At 31.7% G+C, this 24,394-nt stretch overlaps 1 protein-coding gene across 4 annotated transcripts in view; it reads right to left on the reverse strand.

Moving 5' to 3' along the window:
• Positions 1 to 11,116: 11,116 nt before the first annotated feature.
• LOC126979682 (ankyrin-1-like) overlaps positions 11,117 to 24,394 on the reverse strand; it is a 244,618-nt gene continuing 231,340 nt past the window's right edge. For 3 of the 4 annotated variants that reach the window (XM_050829117.1, XM_050829120.1, XM_050829119.1), the window contains 7 exons: positions 23,321 to 23,413; positions 22,830 to 22,947; positions 21,133 to 21,242; positions 20,642 to 20,711; positions 17,562 to 20,567; positions 17,328 to 17,403; positions 15,432 to 16,918 (listed from right to left, as the gene is read on the reverse strand). In XM_050829117.1, the coding sequence (XP_050685074.1) occupies positions 16,888 to 16,918; positions 17,328 to 17,403; positions 17,562 to 20,567; positions 20,642 to 20,711; positions 21,133 to 21,242; positions 22,830 to 22,947; positions 23,321 to 23,413 (3,504 nt within the window). In that variant the 3' untranslated portion in view covers positions 15,432 to 16,887. Of the gene's footprint in view, positions 12,402 to 15,431; positions 16,919 to 17,327; positions 17,404 to 17,561; positions 20,568 to 20,641; positions 20,712 to 21,132; positions 21,243 to 22,829; positions 22,948 to 23,320; positions 23,414 to 24,394 lie in introns of those variants that run through there. The other variant, XM_050829118.1, reaches the window with a different exon arrangement.

The following is a 24,394-nucleotide window of genomic DNA, read 5'->3' on the forward strand; positions in this document are numbered from 1 at the left end:
ATTTTTAATAATATTTTTGGTCTGTTTTGTATATTTTGTTTTCTTGTCGGGTTATTATTTCTATATTTTCATATTACCGAACTCAGAATCATTAATGTTTTGTTGTTTATATCATTATTATATTTTGTTGTTGTCGAATTTAAGTATAATATGTTACAACTTACTGACATTTTCTTGCTGTACTTCTTACTGTAGTTTATTTGTAATATTTTTGAGATGGTTATATTACGTTTGCACATGCTGTAAAAATGAAACGAAAGTTCATATACCTTTTCTGAAATTTTCATATTATGTTGATATGATTTTAATGTTGCCAAATAATGTAATTTTCTTGTCCAACAAATACTTTTTAATGAAAATATTTTTTGATTTATTGAAAAATCTATGTATAACTTTAATCTCGTTTTACATCGACGCAGTCATGTGGCAGTATTTTATATCAATATTATTCTTTTATAAAGAATCGTACTATAATTTTTATATAACTGATTTGATGGGAAATGGGAAAATATCAATATCAGCATATCCTTATTATTCTGACTCGAGACTGGAGCGAGACCAAAACAATATAAAACTTTTCAAATATTCCTTAGGTAACTGTTTAGATAATTGCTCCTTGAATGCGAACACCACAATTGTGGTTTCTGTATTCAAATATGGGTGAAAACAAAAATACCTATTTGAAAGTTGGTCTCCTAAATCCAGGCTCGCTAAGCACTAACCATGAGGAATTTATTGTTGCAATGGAAAGACACGCTGTAGATGTAATGGCCATAAATGAAACTTGGTTGAAAGATGTGGAAGAAGGTCGTGCACCTTTAGTACCAGGTTATAGACTAAAACATATCCCACGTCCTATAAGTGTTCGAACACGTGGGGGAGGTGTAGGATTTTACCTAAAAAGGGGTCTCAATGTACGTATACTTCCACACCCACCAAGTCCACAAGTTGAACAGCTATGGATAAAGTTAAATCTTAGTAGAAAATCTATCGTTATAGGTACGGCCTATCGACCTCCTTGGATGGATAGTAACGTGTTTTTGGACGCTTTATCAGAATCTATAGGATCTTTTGCATGGTGTGATCACATCATATTACTGGGCGATTTCAATATAAACCTTCTGAATCACGACCACACTAACACAATTAAATTACACCAATTCACACAACGCACGAATCTCACTCAATATAGTACTGAACCTACACATTTTACTAACAATAGTCAAACGCTACTAGACCTAGTATGTACCGACGCTCCAGTCCACAACGTCACTGTTGATCATATTGAAGTACTTAGCCATCACGCTTTTATATCCTGCACACTAAAAATTTTGAAAGAAAAATTTAAGCCTAAATGGATAACCTATAGACCTATCAAAGATATAGATACGGATCAATTTCAAGTCGCACTATTAAACTTTAAATTAGACAACATATGCAAACTCAACGACGTTGGTGACATGGTACAGAGTCTAAACCAATTGATAATTACCCTTTTCGACTCCTACGCACCCGTAAAAACTATTTATATCAGGGAAAAATCCTATCCGTGGATCACGTACAACATCAAACTGATGATGAAAAAACGTAATGAAGCCCTAGCCTTATCCAAAAGAAATATTCAGCACAGACCATACTATATTGAGCTTAAAAAATTTACTAAAATGGCAATAGAGAGGGAAAAGGCTGCATATTTTAATAAATACATTAATTCGAATTTAGATAAACCTAAGACTCTTTGGAAGCACATAAAAAACCAAGTACGCATCAAGCCGCAAAAAGAAATCGCTCTACCGTCACACCTTAATGATCCGGATACTATTAATGCTCATTTTCTAATTGTAGCAGCAGTTAACCAAATTTCTACTGCTGATATCAATTTTTTTATGAATAACTCATACAGTAACACCGTTTTTTGTTTTGAACCTGTATATGAGTCTACAATTTTGAAAATTCTAAGAACACTGAAATCTCAAGCCATTGGTAGTGACGGTATTTCTCTCGAAATGCTACGCCTCATTCAAGCTGACCTTTTGCCAGTCCTGACACAGATAGTCAATAATTCTATGACCACAAGCACGTATCCGGATCAATGGAAAAAAGCTATCGTTCGTCCACTAAACAAGATTGCAAATCCATTAGACTTCAGAGACATTCGACCAATAAGTATTCTCCCATGTATGTCTAAGGTATTAGAAAAAGTTGTACATGGCCAAATTATGACGTACTTGGAAACTAATGGCATACTTCCAAGCCTGCAATCTGGGTTCAGAAGGGGTAGGAGTACCACCACCGCATTGATAGACGTTGTGGATAATATTTTGCTATCACAAGACAAGGGTGAGTGCACTGTGTTAGCCTTATTAGATTATTCCCGTGCTTTCGACACTATCAATGTGGAATTGCTGCTTTCTAAGCTTGTCTATTATGGATTCAGTGATCAGACTGTATTGTGGTTCAAAAGTTATTTTGGAAATAGGTACCAGAGCGTTGCTGTTACAGACGATAGTGGAAACACACGTTATTCCCGATATAAGTCGACATCAAGAGGTGTACCGCAAGGATCTATTCTTGGCCCTTTACTTTATAACCTTTACACTGCTGATATCATAAATAATATAGAGCACTGCAAGTATCACATATACGCGGATGATATACAGCTTTACAGTTCGTTTCCTACAGATCAGATTCAAGTAGCCATAAATCAGTTGAACGCTGATCTACAACGTATGGCTGAGTGGTCGGAACGAAGTGCTTTAGCCTTGAATACAGATAAGACTAAATATATGATTCTTGGTACACCTTCTCTTATAAAAAACTTTGAACAAGCTAATCCATTGATACATATTAAGGGAATATCGCTGGGACGTGTGAATGAAGCTCGGAATCTTGGCATTGTGTTCGATGAAAGCTTAAGGTTTGACAAACATATCGACCAAGTAATATGCAATTGCTTTTATCGCCTAAAATTACTCTACCGTATTAGAAATCACATCACTCCTAAACTCCGGCAGAAGCTATGTGATGCACTGGTGCTTTCTAAATTAACCTACGGTGATACGGTTTATGGCGATCGCATACTTGTTCGTACACAAAATTCTATTCAGCGCATTCAAAACGCGTGTGCTCGCTATTGCTGGGATATTCCACCTCGATCCCACATAACACCATATCTAAACGATGCCAAAGTTCCCAATATGGAAAGTCGTAGGCGCACGCATTTTGCAGTTTTACTCTTTGGAGTTGTAAAATATCATATGCCTCCTTACCTATATAAAAAACTGTCTTGGCTAGGAGATAAAAACAGGGCCTATAGTACCAGAGCATCACACTGGATGCTAGACGTGCCTAAACATCACACAGCTGCCTTCAGAGGTAGCTTTCGTTATAGCGCGACCAAATGCTGGAACAACCTGCCCCCACCATTGCGTGACCTCACTACAATTTCAAACTTTCGAGTAACAATGAAGAAATACGTAATGGCGAGTCAGATTGATTCAGCTCTGGTTGCTCAAAAATAATAGGCATTAACAGTACTAGGTTGGACTTTTCTTTGTTTTTTTATTATATAATATTATGTTGTGATAAATATTTATAATTTATTACTCAGCACCGCGACGTGAAGCGTCAAACGGGAGCTACTGAAAATCAGTGCTGTGACCAATTGTCACAGGTAACCTGAGTAGCATCCCTTTTGATACACACTGCCACACAGCTGCTATGTTATAATATCTTGGTAAAGTTATTTATTTATTCTTTGTAAAATATGTTCTAGGTTAGTTTTAGTTATAATTTTTGTTTTTTCTTATTCTTATTTTTGTAGCAATGTAATGTTTCATGTGTGTGTCAAATAAAAGATATTATTATTATTATTATTATTATTATTATTATTATTATTATTATTATTATTATTATTATTATTATTATTATTATTATTATTATTATTATTATTATTATTATTATTATTATTATTATTATTATTATTATTATTATTATTATTATTATTATTATTATTATTATTATTATTATTATTATTATTATTATTATTATTATTATTATTATTATTATTATTATTATTATTATTATTATTATTATTATTATTATTATTATTATTATTATTATTATTATTATTATTATTATTATTATTATTATTATTATTATTATTATTATTATTATTATTATTATTATTATTATTATTATTATTATTATTATTATTATTATTATTATTATTATTATTATTATTATTATTATTATTATTATTATTATTATTATTATTATTATTATTATTATTATTATTATTATTATTATTATTATTATTATTATTATTATTATTATTATTATTATTATTATTATTATTATTATTATTATTATTATTATTATTATTATTATTATTATTATTATTATTATTATTATTATTATTATTATTATTATTATTATTATTATTATTATTATTATTATTATTATTATTATTATTATTATTATTATTATTATTATTATTATTATTATTATTATTATTATTATTATTATTATTATTATTATTATTATTATTATTATTATTATTATTATTATTATTATTATTATTATTATTATTATTATTATTATTATTATTATTATTATTATTATTATTATTATTATTATTATTATTATTATTATTATTATTATTATTATTATTATTATTATTATTATTATTATTATTATTATTATTATTATTATTATTATTATTATTATTATTATTATTATTATTATTATTATTATTATTATTATTATTATTATTATTATTATTATTATTATTATTATTATTATTATTATTATTATTATTATTATTATTATTATTATTATTATTATTATTATTATTATTATTATTATTATTATTATTATTATTATTATTATTATTATTATTATTATTATTATTATTATTATTATTATTATTATTATTATTATTATTATTATTATTATTATTATTATTATTATTATTATTATTATTATTATTATTATTATTATTATTATTATTATTATTATTATTATTATTATTATTATTATTATTATTATTATTATTATTATTATTATTATTATTATTATTATTATTATTATTATTATTATTATTATTATTATTATTATTATTATTATTATTATTATTATTATTATTATTATTATTATTATTATTATTATTATTATTATTATTATTATTATTATTATTATTATTATTATTATTATTATTATTATTATTATTATTATTATTATTATTATTATTATTATTATTATTATTATTATTATTATTATTATTATTATTATTATTATTATTATTATTATTATTATTATTATTATTATTATTATTATTATTATTATTATTATTATTATTATTATTATTATTATTATTATTATTATTATTATTATTATTATTATTATTATTATTATTATTATAATATTTCTCAGTCTTTCGCTGGTTTGCCTGCATTTACGGGTCGAAACCAAGTAAATGCAGCGTGTGGTGTGTTAAATTTATGTGTAGGGTGAAATGTCGTGTTCGTCAATTTGTAAGAACTTTCTAACGATTCGGCATGTATTTAAGATGGCGACTTTTTGTAAGGTTATGTAAAGAGTTTCCTTTAATTCTAGTAGTTTAAGACTATGTAACAGATGGTTTGGGATAACACCTGTGGTGGAAAGGACTATTGGAATTACGTATACTTTTTTTTGGTTCCAGATTCTAGCCACTTCATCCTTCAGTTCAGTATATTTGTTGATTTTTTCAGAAATTGTTTTTTGTAAGTTATGAGTGTTTGGAACAGCAATGTCTATCAGGTAGGTTATTTCATTTAATTTATCTTTGAGCGTTATATCTGGTCTATTGTAGTGAATGGTTCTGTCTGTAAGTATCGCGCGATCAAAATAAAGTTTATATGTATCGTTTTCTAAAACTGTTTGTGGTTTATATTTGTAATAAGGTGTGTTTGTGTTTTGTATGAGTTTGTGTTTGAGTGCTAACTTTTGGTGAATAATATTGACTACTTGGTTATGTCTATGCGTGTAATCTGTTTGTGTGAGTGTTGTACATCCTCCGGTAATATGTTGGATGGTTTCTGGTTGAACGTGGCATTTGCGGCATTTATCGTTTGATATTGAGGGGTCTTTGATTATGAATTTTCTGTAGTTTTTGGTGTTGACAACTTGGTCCTGTATCGCTATTATAAATCCTTCGGTCTCTGGGAATAGGTTTCCTATTTTAAGCCATTTGTTTGAGGCGGCGGTGTTTATGTGGGATTGTTCTAGGTCGTGAGGATGGCGGCCATGTAACACTTTTCGCTTCCAGCTGTCAAGTTTTTGTATTTGGGGATCGTTTCTTCGAGTGTTTTGAGAGCTTATGTCTTCGTGTAAATTAAGTGGAGTAAAGTTAATATCATTTTTAACAATGGCTTTATGAATTTCGCTGGTCTGTGATTTTAAGTGGAAAAAATCTTTTAAATTGCCGACTTGTTTTTGACAGAGATGATTCAAATCAATGAGGCCCCTTCCTCCATATTCTCTTTTGATAGTAAGTCTTTCTATTGCAGATTTTGGGTGTAGATTATTGTGCTTAGTTAGTGTGGTGCGAATCGTCCGCTCTATTTGTTCTATGTCTGTTTTTGTCCATTTTATGATACCAAATGAGTATGTTAGAATTGGGATAGCATATGTATTTAGGGACTTAATAAGGTGTTTGCTTGTTAATTGAGTTTTACAAAGAGAATTAATTCGTTTTTTAAATTCTATTGTTAAAGTGTTTTTGATTTCTGTGTGATCTAATCCTCTAAGTTGTTTATATCCTAAGTATTTATATAGTTCGGTTTGTTCCATGGCTCTAATTATATCGATATCATTAACTGCATAATCGCCCGGCCGTATCTTGCCTCGTTTTATGTGAAGTGTTCTACATTTATCCAAACCAAATTCCATATTAATATCTTTGCTAAATTGTGCTGTAGTATCTATTAATTTTTTCATTTCCATTTCTGTTTTTCCATATAACTTAATATCATCCATATATATGAGATGAGAGACTATTGTTTCTTGTATATCGTGTTTGAGGCGATATCCTGCACGACAATCACGCAGCAAATGTGACAGGGGGTTTAAGGCGAGGTAAAACCACAGAGGACTCAAGGAATCGCCTTGATAGATACCCTTTCTAATGGCTATTTCTCTAGTTGTGATGGTGTTTTGATTTGTATTTATTATTATTATTGTTATTATTATTATTATTATTATTATTATTGTTGTTGTTGTTGTTGTTGTTGTTGTTGTTGTTGTTGTTGTTGTTGTTGTTGTTGTTGTTGTTGTTGTTGTTGTTGTTGTTGTTGTTGTTGTTGTTGTTGTTGTTGTTGTTGTTGTTGTTGTTGTTGTTGTTGTTGTTGTTGTTGTTGTTGTTGTTGTTGTTGTTGTTGTTGTTGTTGTTGTTGTTGTTGTTGTTGTTGTTGTTGTTGTTGTTGTTGTTGTTGTTGTTGTTGTTGTTGTTGTTGTTGTTGTTGTTGTTGTTGTTGTTGTTGTTGTTGTTGTTGTTGTTGTTGTTGTTGTTGTTGTTGCTGCTATTGCTATTGCTATTGCTATTGCTATTGCTATTGCTATTGCTATTGCTATTGCTATTGCTATTGCTATTGCTATTGTTATTGCTATTGCTATTGCTATTGCTATTGCTATTGCTATTGCTATTGCTATTGTTATTGTTATTGTTATTGTTATTGTTATTATTATTATTATTATTATTATTATTATTATTATTATTATTATTATTATTATTAAACGTCAAATGTCAAACCCGCTCACTCACTAGTCTGTCACTGCAATAATTTTGTAAACAGTCCGAAAAGAGGGTAATGTAAATATTATTTTACTCAAAAAAGATATCTAGAATGCTTATTTTTGAGATAATATTAAAATTTCACTTTAACAAATTATCACCAACGATGGAACTTTCACAAGGCAACAAATCAAACTTGAAACTATGCTTATTGGCTTGAAAATAATTCACAACGTGATTATTTATGTTTTAGTTGTATCTTTATCATTGCTAACAGTTGTACTAATGCTTATTAATAATTATTATTATATTATTTTTCGTAATTATAAATAGTATTTTTGTCTTTTGCAAAATTACCGTGGAAACAAATAAATACTTACTAAAAGATGACGGACGGAAATAGATGTAAAATTAAGATTACTGAAATTCCGGAAGGAATACATTTTTCAAAATTAATTTGTAATTTCAAAATTACAAAAGGATACGACAAAAGACAAATTCAAATTTTTTTTATTATTAACTATCTCTACAGTCCACTTAGTTTATCGAACACCTGTGGCATTGCGGTTGCTGGTGTGATTCTACCGGGAGTGAATTAAACTCTGGACTTGGAATTGTCTTTAACGGACTGGAAAAACGGTATCGAGCCTGGATTGCGGCGCTTGACACATCTGATATGCAAAGTTATGAAGAGGAAATATAACGGCATTCAGATATTCATAAGCAGCAAATCAGTTTCCTCCGGCGCTCATATTCAAAAGGCGTAGTCCCGGACTAATGGATGTCAGATCCGATCCTTGTAAAACTTGACATATCCGATGATTAAGTACAGGCATTTTGCTATAACCTCCATGCTTTCCAAACTCATGAAGATCATTAACAATCGCCAGCTCTTGGATAATACATCAGTTCAGTCCCGAGCGCGCTCGGTACGGTACATGCTCACTGCACTTACGAATATAATTTATATTCGCGATCTGCGCGGCTACCGCCGCTGCACGGTTTTATAACTATGAGTTCCGAAAAACTCATAGCCAATGAATTGCTGGCATTCCTTCAGCACGCAATTGAAAGTATGGACGAGATCAGTATCATCCTGATCTGTGCATCAAATTTCAAGAGTGAGGAGATCATCAACGCCAAGACGCTCCTGTACGAGGTTTTGATGAAAACAGACCAGATGCCGTCCCGCAGGAGGGACGAAAGGGGAGAGAGAAATTTTATTGAAGTAGGCGTTACTTTGCGGAAATCCATAATTACCCAAATGATTTGAGTTTTCTTTAGTGTTGGTATTGGCGGAATTAACACTAAAGATCATTCAAATCATTTGGGGAGAGAGAAGTCTTCAGGACATGATCAATCTCCTGAAGGTGACTGACCCTGACGACGTACCGTCTTTCGTGGCAAGGAACTTGAACAAGTTACCGCCCGTCACCTTCGACCATGTCGACGTCACCAGGTTGCTGAAGGACATCACAAGCCTCAAGGCAGGCCTGGCAGATGTAGTGTTGAAATTAGAGGCATCTCAGTACACCATCAGGATCGCGACTTTGCGCAACAATACTGTAAGTAGGTCAATAGAGGCCAATAACGTCAACACACGACGTGGGGCTTGCATTGCTTCGCAAGCGAGTTTTGAATCAGCGAAATTCGACTCGACACCGGCTGCTGTGCTCGCACGGTAATGTACTTGCTGCACGTCCCTCACCTCCTCCCCTCTCGGAGGTGTCGCCTGCTGTTGTTACGTCAACACCTCAAATTGACTGTGCTGCTGCCATCCGCCAGCAACCCAAAAAGCGGACAGTGCTGAGGACAAAGTGGAAGCGGGCACGCCCGCAACGAACCCGCTTATAGAACTGCGTCGAAAGGTGTGACCGATAAGGATGGCTTCATTAAGGTGGAGCGGAAGAAGAGGAGGCTTCCTAGTCATAAACAATGTGGCACAGCACCGATAGGACTGAACCAGCTCCTGCGTTCCGTAATCCCAGCGACGTATATCTACGTCTCTCGCTTTCACCACACCACCAAGACCTCCGACATTGTTCAGTACTTGGTGGAGAATACAAGGGGGGAGTTGGGGGTCGAAAAGTTGGTGACGCGTCACGCAGTAGATTTCAACTCTTTTGTTGTTCGCGTCCCGACAGAACAAATATCGACCTTCCTGGACGTGAAGCTGTGGCCGAAGGGGGTCGTGTTTCGCAAGTATCGCGGACGTCGCCGACCGTTGGAAGCTACCGAACCCGCGCCTCACATCGCCGCGAAAATGTGACGTAGATTTAAGTTTTATATAATATGTATGTTAGGCTATAAGGTATTTATTTTATGGGCCTTGTAGCCTGAAATAAAAGGATTTATTATTATTATTATTAATACTGGTGGGTTGTCAGTTAACTAAGGATCGACAACTAACGTACGTACCTGCGTGGCGTGCATACAATAAACATACTGATCGTCTGGAGATCTTGTTACCCAACATATACATGGAAGCCGGCTGTCAAAAGCATGCAAGTAGGCTTAGTAGGTATCTGGATTTAGCAAAAGCCTTCGATCGTATACGTTATACTTATGTGGTTACTATAATTCACAATGAAATTGTCTCGAAACTCTTTGTTTGAAAGTGGACCACCAGCTTCCTCAGCATAGCAAGCATTGTTGCTGGTCATTGTCGACGGATAATGCTTTTAACTCGCAGCTCGTGAACACTGGAGTTAGAAAGGTATCTTATTCACTGTTCGACATATTGGTGATATGTTGGATGCCTTCATAATACATTGAAATGAAACATTCTTTAATTTAACAATAGTAGACTCCAGTTAGCGCGCCAACGAGAACAAACATATATTGTGTAGAGTCACTGCTCTTCCAAAACATTCCGCGTAATTTTTCTCCTTTTATTCTTGACATATCCGATTGCATAGCAGTTGTTTAGAATACAAAGTAAAATTGATTTGAAGAAAGTCGGGTTATTAATAGAGTGAGACTACTTCAAGACCTCGTTCTAGTTCTCTATAAAGCGCAAGTCGAGCTACTTGTGCTAATTTCCAATCAAAGTCAATTCAATTTATAATTTATACTGTCATAATATATTTATAATAATAATATATAATTTATATATTTATAATTTGAATCAACTTATATATTTCTAAAAAAAGTTCCTACAGATAGAACACTACATGTATGATGTGATAGATAGGAATTATTTTCAAGGGACCAACTGTAAGTGACTAGTTAGTTAGATCTACTTTACAACAAACATTGAAGTTATCATCGAACTAATTCGGATATTGTCATTCATCCTATTACCTACATTTCTAATACTGGAGTTTAAAATAAAACCATATATTTTGTTTTAAATCAAATTTATTACTAAAAGCAATAAATAGAACAATTACTATAAACTATGAAAAATTAACAAAAGTATAACATTTTTTAATATTTCTCAATTTTTTACATCACATTACATTGAGTTGTTAATCTTTGAGGACGATGTAAAATATTTAACATTATAACAATTACACGTACATAAAAAAGAAAAAAATACAATAATAAAGAGTACACGGTGACGAAGTTCAAAATAAAAAAAATATTTGACGTTGTTAAAAGTAGTTCCAATACTTAACGTCAGGGGCGCTGTGTACCCTATAAATTGATAGGTGTAAAAGTAGTATCGTGATAGTTTTCATTCTTATGAATTTATTATGCACATTTAATTTGTATTGCAAGTATAATGGATACAAAGACAAAAAACATCGATTGGTAACACTACGTAAAATTATTTTATTATTAACTATAAAAAGTGCATGGAGATTTGAGTGTTGTTACATTATATTCAGATAATCAATTAATTTTATTTTTAATTATAATAACCACTTTACGATTGAAACATTAAGTTACAATAAATATTAGAGAAACTATATTCCGAACGAATAGAATAAAACTAGCTGATTTTAAAATAGGTAACACTCAAATAAAAGATAATAATATTATGTTTTGTACTTATTTCTTATACCATATAACATAATGCCTATTACGAGGCAGCACCTGATCATTTTATACGGGATAGAACCTTTGGGACATATCCCAGACGAAGAAGTGTCTCAAACTTTTGTTTTTTTCTGTGACACATGTTCAAACGCGACTTCTCTTACTACGATATAAATCTTTTGTTCTACGATAAAGGAATATTATATCTATTTCTTTTAACATACCTGTTACCCCTACAGGTACCCCTACAGGTGTTTTAGTATAATATGTAGGTAATTTTCGAGCATCATTTATAGTGTTTAGTCTGTAAATATAGTTTCAATATATTTGGCGTTATTACATTATACAAATCTTTGTTCGAGGTTCATTACGCTATACACACAATACGCTATGTATGGTATATTATATAACGCGATGGGACAATGATTCATTCACAATTAGCCCTTTACTGGCTCTTTAGCTTGCTTACAACAAAGTATGTATTGTTCAATAAACGAAGTTTAAATATATAAATATTTAAACGTTACTATATTAACTTCAATAAATAACATTATTTATGTACTATTGTTCGCTAGGGTACAACTAATGGTGGGGACATATTTTCTTCGCTCCTTATCGATGGCGACGCAGCTTCGAGAAGAATCTGGAACATTTACATTTGTATTGACTTGAGCTGTTAATTATGAATAATAAAATCTCTTTCTAGTAACTCAAAGCATATTTTTTTCACTGCTAAGTATCACAAAAAATTTGCTTAAACACCAACGATGTTATTATTTTTTATAATAGAACTTTTTAAAACAAGTGTTCAGCTCGTGTTTAACTTATTTGTAATAACACCATAAGTATTTAATGTAGAGATGGACCAACTAATAGAATATTCGACAATAAAGCTTTTCCAACTATTCAAATACTATAAAAATAAGCAAAAATAAACTTGTCTTATGAGCGTGGTTCCTGAAACGACTGATTTCCAAATAAACTTCCGAAAAGTCAAGTTTCTTGTGTAAGACTTCCGTTAATTTATTTTTTAAAGCTGCAATAATACTGCAGACTAAATTTTCAGGGACTTTTATTGGGCGTTTATTTTCTCAAAATCAATTCCTTTAAAAAAAATTGTCTCTTTTATCGCTATCACCGCTTCGGAAACAATTGGCGTTCTGAGAGAGAAAAAACAACACAAGAAACGTGGAGTAGTATAGTGTAGTAGGATTTACAACAGAGCCATTTTTTTACTAAATATTTAAATTTATTTATAGATAATCCCTGAACAGCAACTGGGACTTTATTATAAAAGTGTATACATGTAGCCTTAAAGCTATTATGTATCTTATGAACCCTACTAGAATTTGTTACAAGGAATCCCTTATTTCTTATGAAACGAGCAGATAGCCAACCAAATGTGAGTCTTAGGTAATCAAGTCCTAATGGACTAGATAAAATCTATCATTTGCCTGTAATTAACTTTAGAACCATTATGACGGATAGTTAACTATTCGGCAGATTACTAGCCGGTCCATCACAAAACTATATAACACAAAATTTTAACCATTCCATTTAAAGTATTGTAAAATAGCTAAAATAATAATAAATACTGAAAAAGCGCAAAGAAAACTTACCTGAAGCGGTAGGTGCGGGTGCAGTAGTGATGTGGCGGTGAGGTGGGGTTTGAGTCCCACGGGACAGAACATTGACAACAGAGTGACTAGCTAGTAGCAATATAGGAAGGCAATACTTTGAGAGTGTGATATTATCAACATAGATTTGTTAGAAGTGTGATATTATCAAAAGAAGCCTTGCACAAGTTCTCAAAATTAGCATCATGTTTTAAATTTTCTGTATATCCCAAAATATTCATAAAATCATTTCACACAAGAGTCAAGAATCTAGCAGATTGACGTGTCGTGAGAGCCGTACAGCTGCGATAGGGGAATGACCTTACATCGAAGTCACGCCGACACGCGAATCTATCGTAGTTTCCGTGCATTAAATAGAATACTCCCGATTAAAAAAAAAATGTACATCATTTAATAAAAAAAAATATTAATTCGATATTTTAGTTGTAAATAACTTCATACTTTCGTAGTTTAACCACAGTACAAGTAATAGAACAGTAGCGTGACTCAGCGATCTCCTTGAAAGTTATACCTACGTGTGAGCGGGGACGGGCCGCTAGGGTTGCTACATACAACTGACTGACGACGCGGCGCAACTTATTCAATTCAAGATTGCTTAGCGGTTGTATAAATCGTGTGTATGTGTGCGTGCGTCGATTCCTTCGCTTGACAAAGTACTGTTCTATTACTGTATTCTGTTTTCTATATTATTATAAACTAACTTTTTTTTAAATGATAACATCATAGTGCTATAGTCTGATTACCTACTATACCCTATTTTACACCCAACATTAAAAAATAAACCTGTATATGGGTATAGTTGGGGTAGGTTAACATAAGTTTCTCTAGAGGAGGCCTTCACCTTTGAGAACGAGGGGTTCATAGTATTTTTTTTAAATTAAAAGTTATAGAATTTATTTATTTTTGTATATAATGGATATAAAGGAATATGTACAAATTATTTAATCTAGTAAGAAATAAAAAGGTTTTATTATTATTTATTTTAACGTGGCTTTACGGCTTTTAAACGCATAAAAACGCTGTGTGTATTAACTGGATTAATTGAGAATGAAATGATTTCGTGAATCAAATAGACGCAGACGAAATGGCATCCAAAAACTAGATTCTAAAAAATCTATATTGAGAGTAAGTGATATACCTTCTGTGTACGAACATTTTGTGAACATACGAGTACTGTAGCGAAAAGTGATTTGAAATAACATGAAGATGTGAAACGGTGACTAGTATGAGATACAAACCTTTATACTCTGATTAACTCGCAACCCTAACCACATTATTGTAGTTAAATTGTTTTAAACAAATACATTTTCATATAAAATGTATGCACTATAATTTAAAAATAACTAATTCTAATTCCATATTAGTATTTTCATTCAACAAGTCTTTCTGTTTGATTTATTAAGTGTCACACTTACCACTGAAAGCTAATCAAAACAAAGCAATAATAGTTGTTATAATTAATGTTAATGATATAATTAGCATTTTGATCTGAATTTTGCTTGTAATGTGTTTAAAATAATCAAAAATTTAGAAATGTTTCCAGAAAAGCTATGCTAATGCTAGAATTAATATGAATTATTAGTTATTAATTTAATTTTATATTTATAAATCGTTTTTACTTTTATTGGATAAAGTTGTGTTTTAATTTAATTAACTTTAATTTAGAATGTTTGATCTCGTTTTATCGCTAGTTTATCATCTCACTGTACTAAATAACTCATGTTATTGAGGCATGCTTAGTACAAAAGCTTTATACTTATATACTGACAATACTATTTCAATAATGTGTCAGTGATAATCGCTTTGTGGAAAAAAAGATGTGGAAAAAAAGACAGAGATGACCGAAATAATTAATGTTATTAATAAGTTGTAATTGGTTAATATTGCAACAAAAACAATATTCCAAATTATATTTTAGAAGAAATTTTATGCATTTATATAAATTAAGTTTTTAGTAACTTGACAATAATCAATCAAGGTTTCAACACATTACTTGCAAAACCGATACAATTACATAAAAGACAATAAACACAAAATAAATTGTTCTTTACATTTATTTCCAAATAAAATATCGTAATAATTATGTATCATTTGTGACATACAATATACATATAACTTTTAATTGTTACTGAAACATAAAATAGGACAAAAGTATTTAAAATATAAAAAATAACCTAGCAGATCTAAAATACTACGACTGCGCGTCATACACTGTCTACCAATTTTGCTTAAAACATTAAACTTGAGATAATAGAGAAATATTACCCAATTCGCAAATTTATTAAATGGTTAGCAAAACTAGTAGTTAGGGTAAACAGACCCATTACTGTCCTAACTCGGAACATTAAATTATTTTCCAATAACACCTGATAAATCGATTTTGTACACATGGAATTCACCATGGAATATTGCAAGTTGTAACAATATTCAAATACCTATTTTATTAAAACCATAATTTTGTTTTATAACCTTATAAAATATATTTATAATGTTATGGGCAGTAATGAAGTTTACCCTTAAAGTTATACAAACAATTCCTGTTAAATACTGCACAAGCAATGTAAACTTTATAATAAAACACAATAATATATATAATATAATAAATTAGGCAACGAAAAAGATATGCGTCGCATTCGTTAAATAATGCAAAATAATTGTTCTAAGCCGTCTAATATATTATGTAAAGTAAAAATAAGGGAACTTTGATTAGAATGATTCAGGCAAGATCAAAGATTTTATAAAACTGTATAAAATAAAAACGTCAATATGTAATAAAACACTATTTATAATAAGTTAAAAATCAGCAATTTCTATGAAATCACGTATTAAATATATTTTGAATAAATATACGATTGTACTTGTTTGTACATTTCAGATGACTATTTAATAAATTAGCACGCCAGTAAATATATCCCAGAGGTAAAATCTTTAATACAATATTTTATTTATAGAGCTGTGTTGGCAAGTTGGTTCAGATTCGATGCGAAGAGACACTTAATGCTTCATGTTAAATTGTAAATAACATATTATAGGATTTGTGTTGCTGTAATGTTGTATTACTATCACTATCCTCTTTTATATAAAAGAGAAACCTTATGCATAAAGAAAAATTAAAAGTTTGATTTATGCCTCTGAGTATTATTTACTCCCGTGATACTCAGTAATCTCTTTAATAACATTAAAGAACAAAAACTAGACCATAATCATACATTTCTGTATGTACAGGTCGTATCCGTACTATGATCGACATGCAATGGATACGACGCAAAAATAAAATCGATTAACAGATCTATTTGCTATACATAAATTAATTTGTCATTGATTAATAAGTTAAATGGGTAATTAAATATTTGAGTTGTAAAAATGATTTATATTAACATAAAATAAATCTGTTAATCAAACAAGAATCAATAACAACAAACAAATTAATATAACATCTAGACATAATATATTATTATCATACATCGGTCGGCCGCTCGTCTCGTTCGATGATTATTTCTTCTTTTTCTTCAGTTTCGGTATTCTGTAACGCGGTGCAAGTGTTAGAGCCAGGCTTTGGTGTTTTGGTGCATAGATAAAATTCTAAATGACAATTCGTATGTACAAAAAAATATTATGAACAAATCTTATTTCAAAGAATTATATCAAGTATCAACAGAAAAAGTATAAGTAATATTATTATTTCCAAACTATATTATTCTAGTATTTGACCAATAATTTTTAGAGTGTTTAGTGAGTTATAATTGTTTTTGCAATAAAAAAAGGTAAGGAATGTGGAAACCAAATGTCCGATCATTTAAAATTCTATTACAATTTAAGGAATTGTCATAACCATGGTATATTTCAGGTGAATTAGTTGAGTGCTTGTACATACATTCAAGTGATTCATATAAAAAGTTACTCTTTTCATAAATATTAATAGCATTACTTACCCCGAGCCTTTTTTGTGTGGTGACGATTGTGATTTTTCCGATTCAAGCAATTTAGAACTAGAATCTTTGATAAAACCTGAAATAAATGACAAAACTCCTGTTAATATAATAATTGTAAATATAAGGTTATATTAAGTAGCAATCCATATATTTCTTGTATGTTTGCATTATATCTTTAAATGTATTAGTTATTAAGTTATACAATTTTAAATAGTATAAATTGAAGAAACGAACCTTTGCCTGATATTCCAAACACGGAATTGCCCAAATCGTTCAGATTGCTCGCAAACTTATCCGCTTCTCTCGACACTCCTTCCTCTATATTTTTTGTCGTCGCGTTAGCACACTCACTAATAACGATCCTTGCCTTATCAAGCCTGTCACCCGCTTCATCTATCTTGTCACTTGTACCCAGTTTGATATCCTCTAGTTTATTTTCAGCTGTAACGCTGAATCCTTCAAATGAATCTTTGGCCGCACCAAATAGTTCCTTTGTATGAGCATCAACTTTAGTTATTGTCGTTTCAACACCATCAACAACTTCCCGCGTGGAGTCTTCTAAACTGTCGAAAGTGTTTCCAGCAGAACTCTGGAAGCTCTGAAGCGTGTCTTGAGCTCCACTTTCTAAGCAATGTACGTCATCTGTCATATCTGCATATGTATCACGCGCGCTACTGTGCAGATCACTCCACGTATTTTTAGCATCGGTCACTTTGTCCTTAGCAGCGGTTTCGAGTGTATCGAAAGCGTTCAAGGACGATTCTTTAGTGTGATCGTATGCATGCTTTGCTGTATCTTTAGCATCATCCGTCGTTTCAAATGCAGTTTTTTTAATTTTGTCAATTTTTTCCATTCCAACTTCTCCCAGGCTAACAACTTTGTCCGTAACAGAATCTTGTATTTCAGCCTTTTTTATAGCCATTATATTTAAAGACTTCTCTGCTTCTTTTTTGATTTCATCAGTTGCAATTTCAGCCTCTTGCCGAATTCTATCCATATGATCAGTAGCTGCATTTACAACTAGGTCTCTGGTTTCCTGGAAATCAACATTCTTACTCTCTAAAACTTTCTCCACTACTAATTTAGTATCTTCTAGAGCTTTTGTCGCTTCATCAGCTTTGTTAGTAATTTCAGACGACAATACTTCTTGTGTAGTTTCTAAGCTATTAACTAATTCATCTCTCTTGTTTTGTGCACTTTGTATGGCCTCATCGCGCTTATATTTTATATCTCGTACAATTTGTTCAGTATTCTGTAGGGCCTCATTTTCAGCGTTTTCCTTAGTATTTAAGACATTATGTAAGATATTTTCTTTATTGTTTAGAATATTTTGAGTCATATTTTTAGCCTCTTCGTGTAACGTATTCTCAGTGTCATTAACTTGGTCTTCCATGCGCTGAGCATCAACAGAAACTTGAATGTGTTTGTTTTCTAAAGAATGTTCAATATTATCTTTTGCGTTTAGGATGTTTTCCGTCACCTCTTTACTCGTAGATTCAACATCAGCTATTAATTTTTGTGCTTGTTTATGAACGTTTTGTGCAAAATGTTCTTCTTCATCCTCTACTTCATTCAGCAAATTAATTGTGTTATTCTCTATACTTTGTACTGCATTGTCTTTTGTTTTTTGCAGTTGTTCTGCCATTTCAATCTTTTTATTTTCAACATCTTGCAATATTTGATTAGATTTATTTTGTGCAGTTTGCTGAACTTCCACGCTGGTGTCTTTTGCGTTTTGTAGTAATTTATTAGCTTCGTCAACAACATCTTTCGTGTGACTTTGTAATTTTTGATTTTCACTATCAAGAAAGCTAACACAAACTTCTTTCTGTTTAGTTAAATTTTCTTCAGTGCTATCTTTAGCTGAAGATAGTTGCTTAGACAATTTGTTACCAGACTTTTTTCCTTCGGAAACTTTATCTTTAACAACTTCATCGACTTTATCTTTATCGCCGAATATATTATGAACAAGTCCTGTGAAAAAATTTTTTCCCTCTTTAGACTTTTTCTTACCTTCAACTTTTCCTTCTTTTACTTTTGATTTAATGTTGTCCGATCCTTTTCCTAGTTTACCTTTACTTTGTTCAATCGAATAACTGAGATCATTTTCTTTTTCATTCATTGCTACCTCAACATCTTCAACTTTAGCTTTGATATTATTTTTTAGGCCATTTGCTATATTACTTACTCCTTCTTTTAGTTCAGAAACTTTCTCATTGGCCTTTTGAGATACATCACCTTGCACGTGAAGAACGGTGTTTTCCAGGTTTTTTCTGGTATCCTTGCCATCAAATGTTTTGGAGGCTTCAGCTTGTTCAGCTGCTAAAAAGTCCATCACGAGCACCTTGTGGTCAACGTTATTTATGTTCGATTTCAATAAATTACTTACTATATCTTGTGCGGCAGACTGAATATGATCAAGTTCGGCTTCAGCTTGCGATTTAATATCTGCCACAATATCATCCGAATCAGCTTGATTCGATATTTCGATGACGATATCATCTTTGATATTATTTTCAATAACCGTTGCGTTATCGAGTATTTTCAATGATTTTTGATGTGAGATGTCTTTCTCCTTTTCTAATTTATCTGATTCGTCTTTATAAGCATTTTGTGGTCGTTCTGATATTTCTTGAATAGTTTCGTTAGTGGTAAATTTTACTTGTTCTATTATATCATTCAAATTAGAAGTCTCATCGTGTCGATGTTTTTCGCCTTTTTTATATCTGTGTTCACAACAACCTGTGTATAATTGGAAAGGATCTGATATTTTGCAATGTAACGGCGTTTCTACGGGTTGCATATGTTCGTATTGATGGTATAACTCTTCAGTTTTCTCTTTTAAATCGGGATGGTCTTCATCAACAATTAGTTTTGTTAAATACACCTTACTGTGGACATCTTCATCTTCCTTTGTGTGTGGCTTTTCCTTTAAGTCTTTGAACATATCGTCAACTTTTTCGAGTAAATCTTCATTGATAATTCTCGGTGCTGGCTTCGGAGGAGATTTATCCTTAGATTCTCGGGGTTTAGGCTGAGGCATCGGTGAAGATTCCCTACTGTCATCGTTTTCCTCACTGCTACTAAATACATTCTTTACTTTTCCAGCAAGGCCGCCCAAAAATCCACCCTCAGGTTTTTTCTTGCCCTTTTCCAAAGTATTCATTGGAGTTTTATCTTCGTCTGAATCGAAGGTGGCCTTAACTTTGTTGGAGTCAAAATTTAATGTGTCACCGTTTACTGAAATATCAAAATCAATAAAATGAATTGCACACAAATTATATTCAGTTTAAAATAAAAACAACAAACATTACCTTGTGATTTATCCGTATCGACTGTATCCTTGGAATTGAATTTCACATTACCATTCACAATGGTTTTGTCCTAGAAAATGGAATATTTTAATGCAAATGGTTTATGAACGCAAGCCTGAGTAACATTAACCCATGTTCAATGATTATGAGTTTAGGAGGGTACTACTACACTAACGAACTACAGAATTGCAAGCAAATAAAGTGCTTCATCGTATTCAGATCTAGAGATCTAAGAATGAACCCTTACAGTGTCGAGATGGGAATAATATTATTATGTATGTTGCATTTCATATGATCAGACAAACTAAATGTCCTACATAAGAAAAAAAAATCCTGTTGCTGAATTGGAAGAACAACAAATCCGAAACTTGTCATTCTGTATGTGTATGATTGGAGATGAAATAAATCAGATAATATTTACAGTTTTTCAATGAAGAAACAACAGGATTTTTACTAGACACAATTTACAAATCATGTAGATATAAACTCACGTGTCCGTTGGTGATGGCTGACTTTTCATGATGTGTGTGGAGCGACGGGGGCCCACTGTTGTTGTGGTCACCCCAGTGGAAGCTCAACTCGTCGTTCAATGCATCGAAACCTTAAAGAGAATAAACTTACATATATAAACGTAAATATAGCTTATTTAAGTGCGACTCAAACACCACCAATGATTGGTACGGAATCATACACGAAATGAAACTATATGTAAATTACTTTCGAGACGTTTTTATATTTTGCACTTTAGCATGTGACGTTACAAAATATTTATATATTTGTTTATTTTACAGGGATTCTAAATTTGAAATTTGAATTTCCTTGTACAGACAGAAAAGAAGAGGAAATTATATTTATAAAAATTGTTAATTGTTGTGAGGTCTCACTATTTGGTTTTAGTTTATAAATTAATTAATTGATTTTATTTGTGGTTTATTCTTATGGTTTATAATATTTTTGTTGAGTGTAACAATTGTAAAGTAATACGTAATTTCAAGGCCCGGATGATACCTTAAATATAATATCAGAAAAAATTTCAGGTACCACAAATGATTCATCGGATGTAAAGTGAGGATTTATGTGCTGGCCGTACACACAAATGCAAAAACGTCTCGAGAGTAATTTACTTGTACATGTGGCTATTTTGGAGTTCTCTGTTGAACCTTTGTTTACAAAACCCTAGCTATTATTATACACCAGTTAAATTAATAAAACAACTTTACTCGTCTTTATTAAAAAACACAAAGAGTTCAGAAACATTTAAAGAAAAATAGAAATAAATATTTTTCCTGTTGCATCTTAATATTATATTCTTAATAATGTTTTGTATGTTCACAAGCACATCAGCGAATTTGTTAGAGACTGTGATAATCATTTATGTTAACACCAAAACCAAACATAAACTTATTATGCCTACAACTCGGTTAAGTCGAGAAAGCACTCTTTTATTGGACGATTTATATATGCTTTTACAACATAGTCCCCAAAAAATATACAAAACAAATGTGTTACGAAATTCAAAAGAATTGTTAAAATGTGTTTGTGTGGTAAAAGTTAATATAATATAAATGACTTTCTTAATGATACCACTTGATACCATACATTGTGAATGGAGCGACCGCCCTCAGTCTATTTAATAATACATTTTATTGTATTTTTTGCCTGCTTAGTTTCTTGCGCCTGTTCTTCTCAGGTTTGAGGCATATTTTTCATAACAGGGTGGTAGTTTTTGACGTTTAAAAAGTGATTTTAAATCCTGTTTTGAATTAAAAAATTTGAATTTAAAAAATACTAAATGACTGAGTGAGCTCTCTCCTAGTGATTTCTAGTCGTAAAGTTTATTTTAGATAATTTATACGTGTAGATAGAGAATTACACGTATAAATTATCTAAGCGTATTACTTATATCTAAGTGTATATTAACACTATCAAAAGGCTCTGCTTTTACTGCTAGACAACCGATGAAAACAGGCCAGGTTTATTACTTTAGTGTGCGTGACAAGCTACGTGTTACACTGGCGGTTTGTATGCCACGTTGTGTTAATGTGCGTTGCTCAAAATAGAGGTTAACTGTCAACTTCTTTATTCTACGTTTTCACAACTGTCACGTGTAGACGTTATAGATGATCTAAGATTTTAAGAAATAATAAATGAGGTGGGTCTGCAGATAACCTGATAAGTTCCATCATACCTGATTGATCCAGGTTCAGACAGTCGGCGTGACTCTTGCCGGCACGTGGCGCGATGCTTTGCGGCAGTTCTACGTCTAATACACACACTGGACTCTGAGACTGTTCACCCTTAGCCACCTGTACAAATCAAACCAAAAAGACAAAAATAACGTATTTCCATAAAATATATATTTATATTTGTGGAAGTTAACGGACAAGAGTGAAAGAAATATACGACGTATAAGGGATACGGCGTTCGAAAATTTTTCGAATCTTAATTGTAAGTAGGCTCATTTCACCTTTTAGTAAGATGACGCCATATTGTTTTATTTGATAGATCCGAGTGAGGTCGAGAAGCAATACTTGCAGCAACCGGTTAGATTTATTTCCGAGTCCCGTGCAGCACTACAAAATGCTCGTCTCCTCATTTCTTATCGTAAAAATAACGGGAAATAAAGTTGCTGGACAAAACATTTAAGATGTGAATTTAAAAAATAGGCCAATTATGTACCTTGGGTTCGTTCATAAAGTATATCCTCCCAGACGGACTCTCCTCGTGATGTTTCACACGGACCGTAAACTCCACTCTGTTGTCTTTGAAGGCCTGAAATAAACATTGTCATTATTAAGTATAAAAAGGAAAATACATATATTTTTTATATAAGAGGGAGGAAACGGGCAAGAGGCTCACGTGATGGTGAGTGGTGAGGCATTATTGTTTTAAATTGAATAAACATACATTACTTGACCGATTTGTAAAATTATTTCACCAGTTGAATGGTATATATATTTAAACATCATATTAACGACATTTAAATGAAGAGAGCGTATTATAAAGTTTAAGAATATATATACGATAAAATGTATGGATACTGTGAAAACTGTAGAGGGAGGATAAAACTTGCTGAGTTCTTGTCAGAACAAGGCCTCCTCGTAGTCTCTTGAACCGATGGCATCAAAATTGACTTCCATAAGCGTACAAATTGTATCTTCATGAATAAAGAAATTTGTTGGGTGGTGTTTATGCTTTTAGAACAGGATCCCAGGAAAAGGAAATTAAAATTGTTAATATTTATGTAGTAATGGACTCCACAGCTAGGGACAATATTCAAGTAAATTAGGCGTGTAGTTGTTTGTTTAGCCTGCAATGGCCAGTGATCACTTTGCGTCGTCATCAAAAGTGGTAACCTATTGAGAGTGTTTTTATCAAAGCCTTTAGCATTGATTTAGATCTGTCCTTCAGTCTCTTCCCAGTACTGTTTGCATTACTTTCAGTTTTTTTTATGGAAAAGGAGGAGAAACGAGCGTACAGGTCACCTGGTGTTAAGTTATCACTAACATCCACATTCTCTTGCAACACCAGAGGAATCACAGGAGCGTTGCCGGCCTGTAAGGTGAATGCGCTTTTTTTGAAGGTACCCATGTCATATCGTCCTGGAAGTACCGCACAAGGAAGCTCACTCCACAGCTTGGTTGTACATAAAAGAAAGCTCCTTGAAAATGGCACTGTGGAGGAACGCCACACATCCAGATGGTGTGGGTGAAACAGCTCTTCAGAACACTCTCCGTGATAAATGCCATAGAA

Source organism: Leptidea sinapis, chromosome 4 (assembly GCF_905404315.1).
Source record: "Leptidea sinapis chromosome 4, ilLepSina1.1, whole genome shotgun sequence".
Classification (NCBI taxonomy): domain Eukaryota; kingdom Metazoa; phylum Arthropoda; class Insecta; order Lepidoptera; family Pieridae; genus Leptidea; species Leptidea sinapis.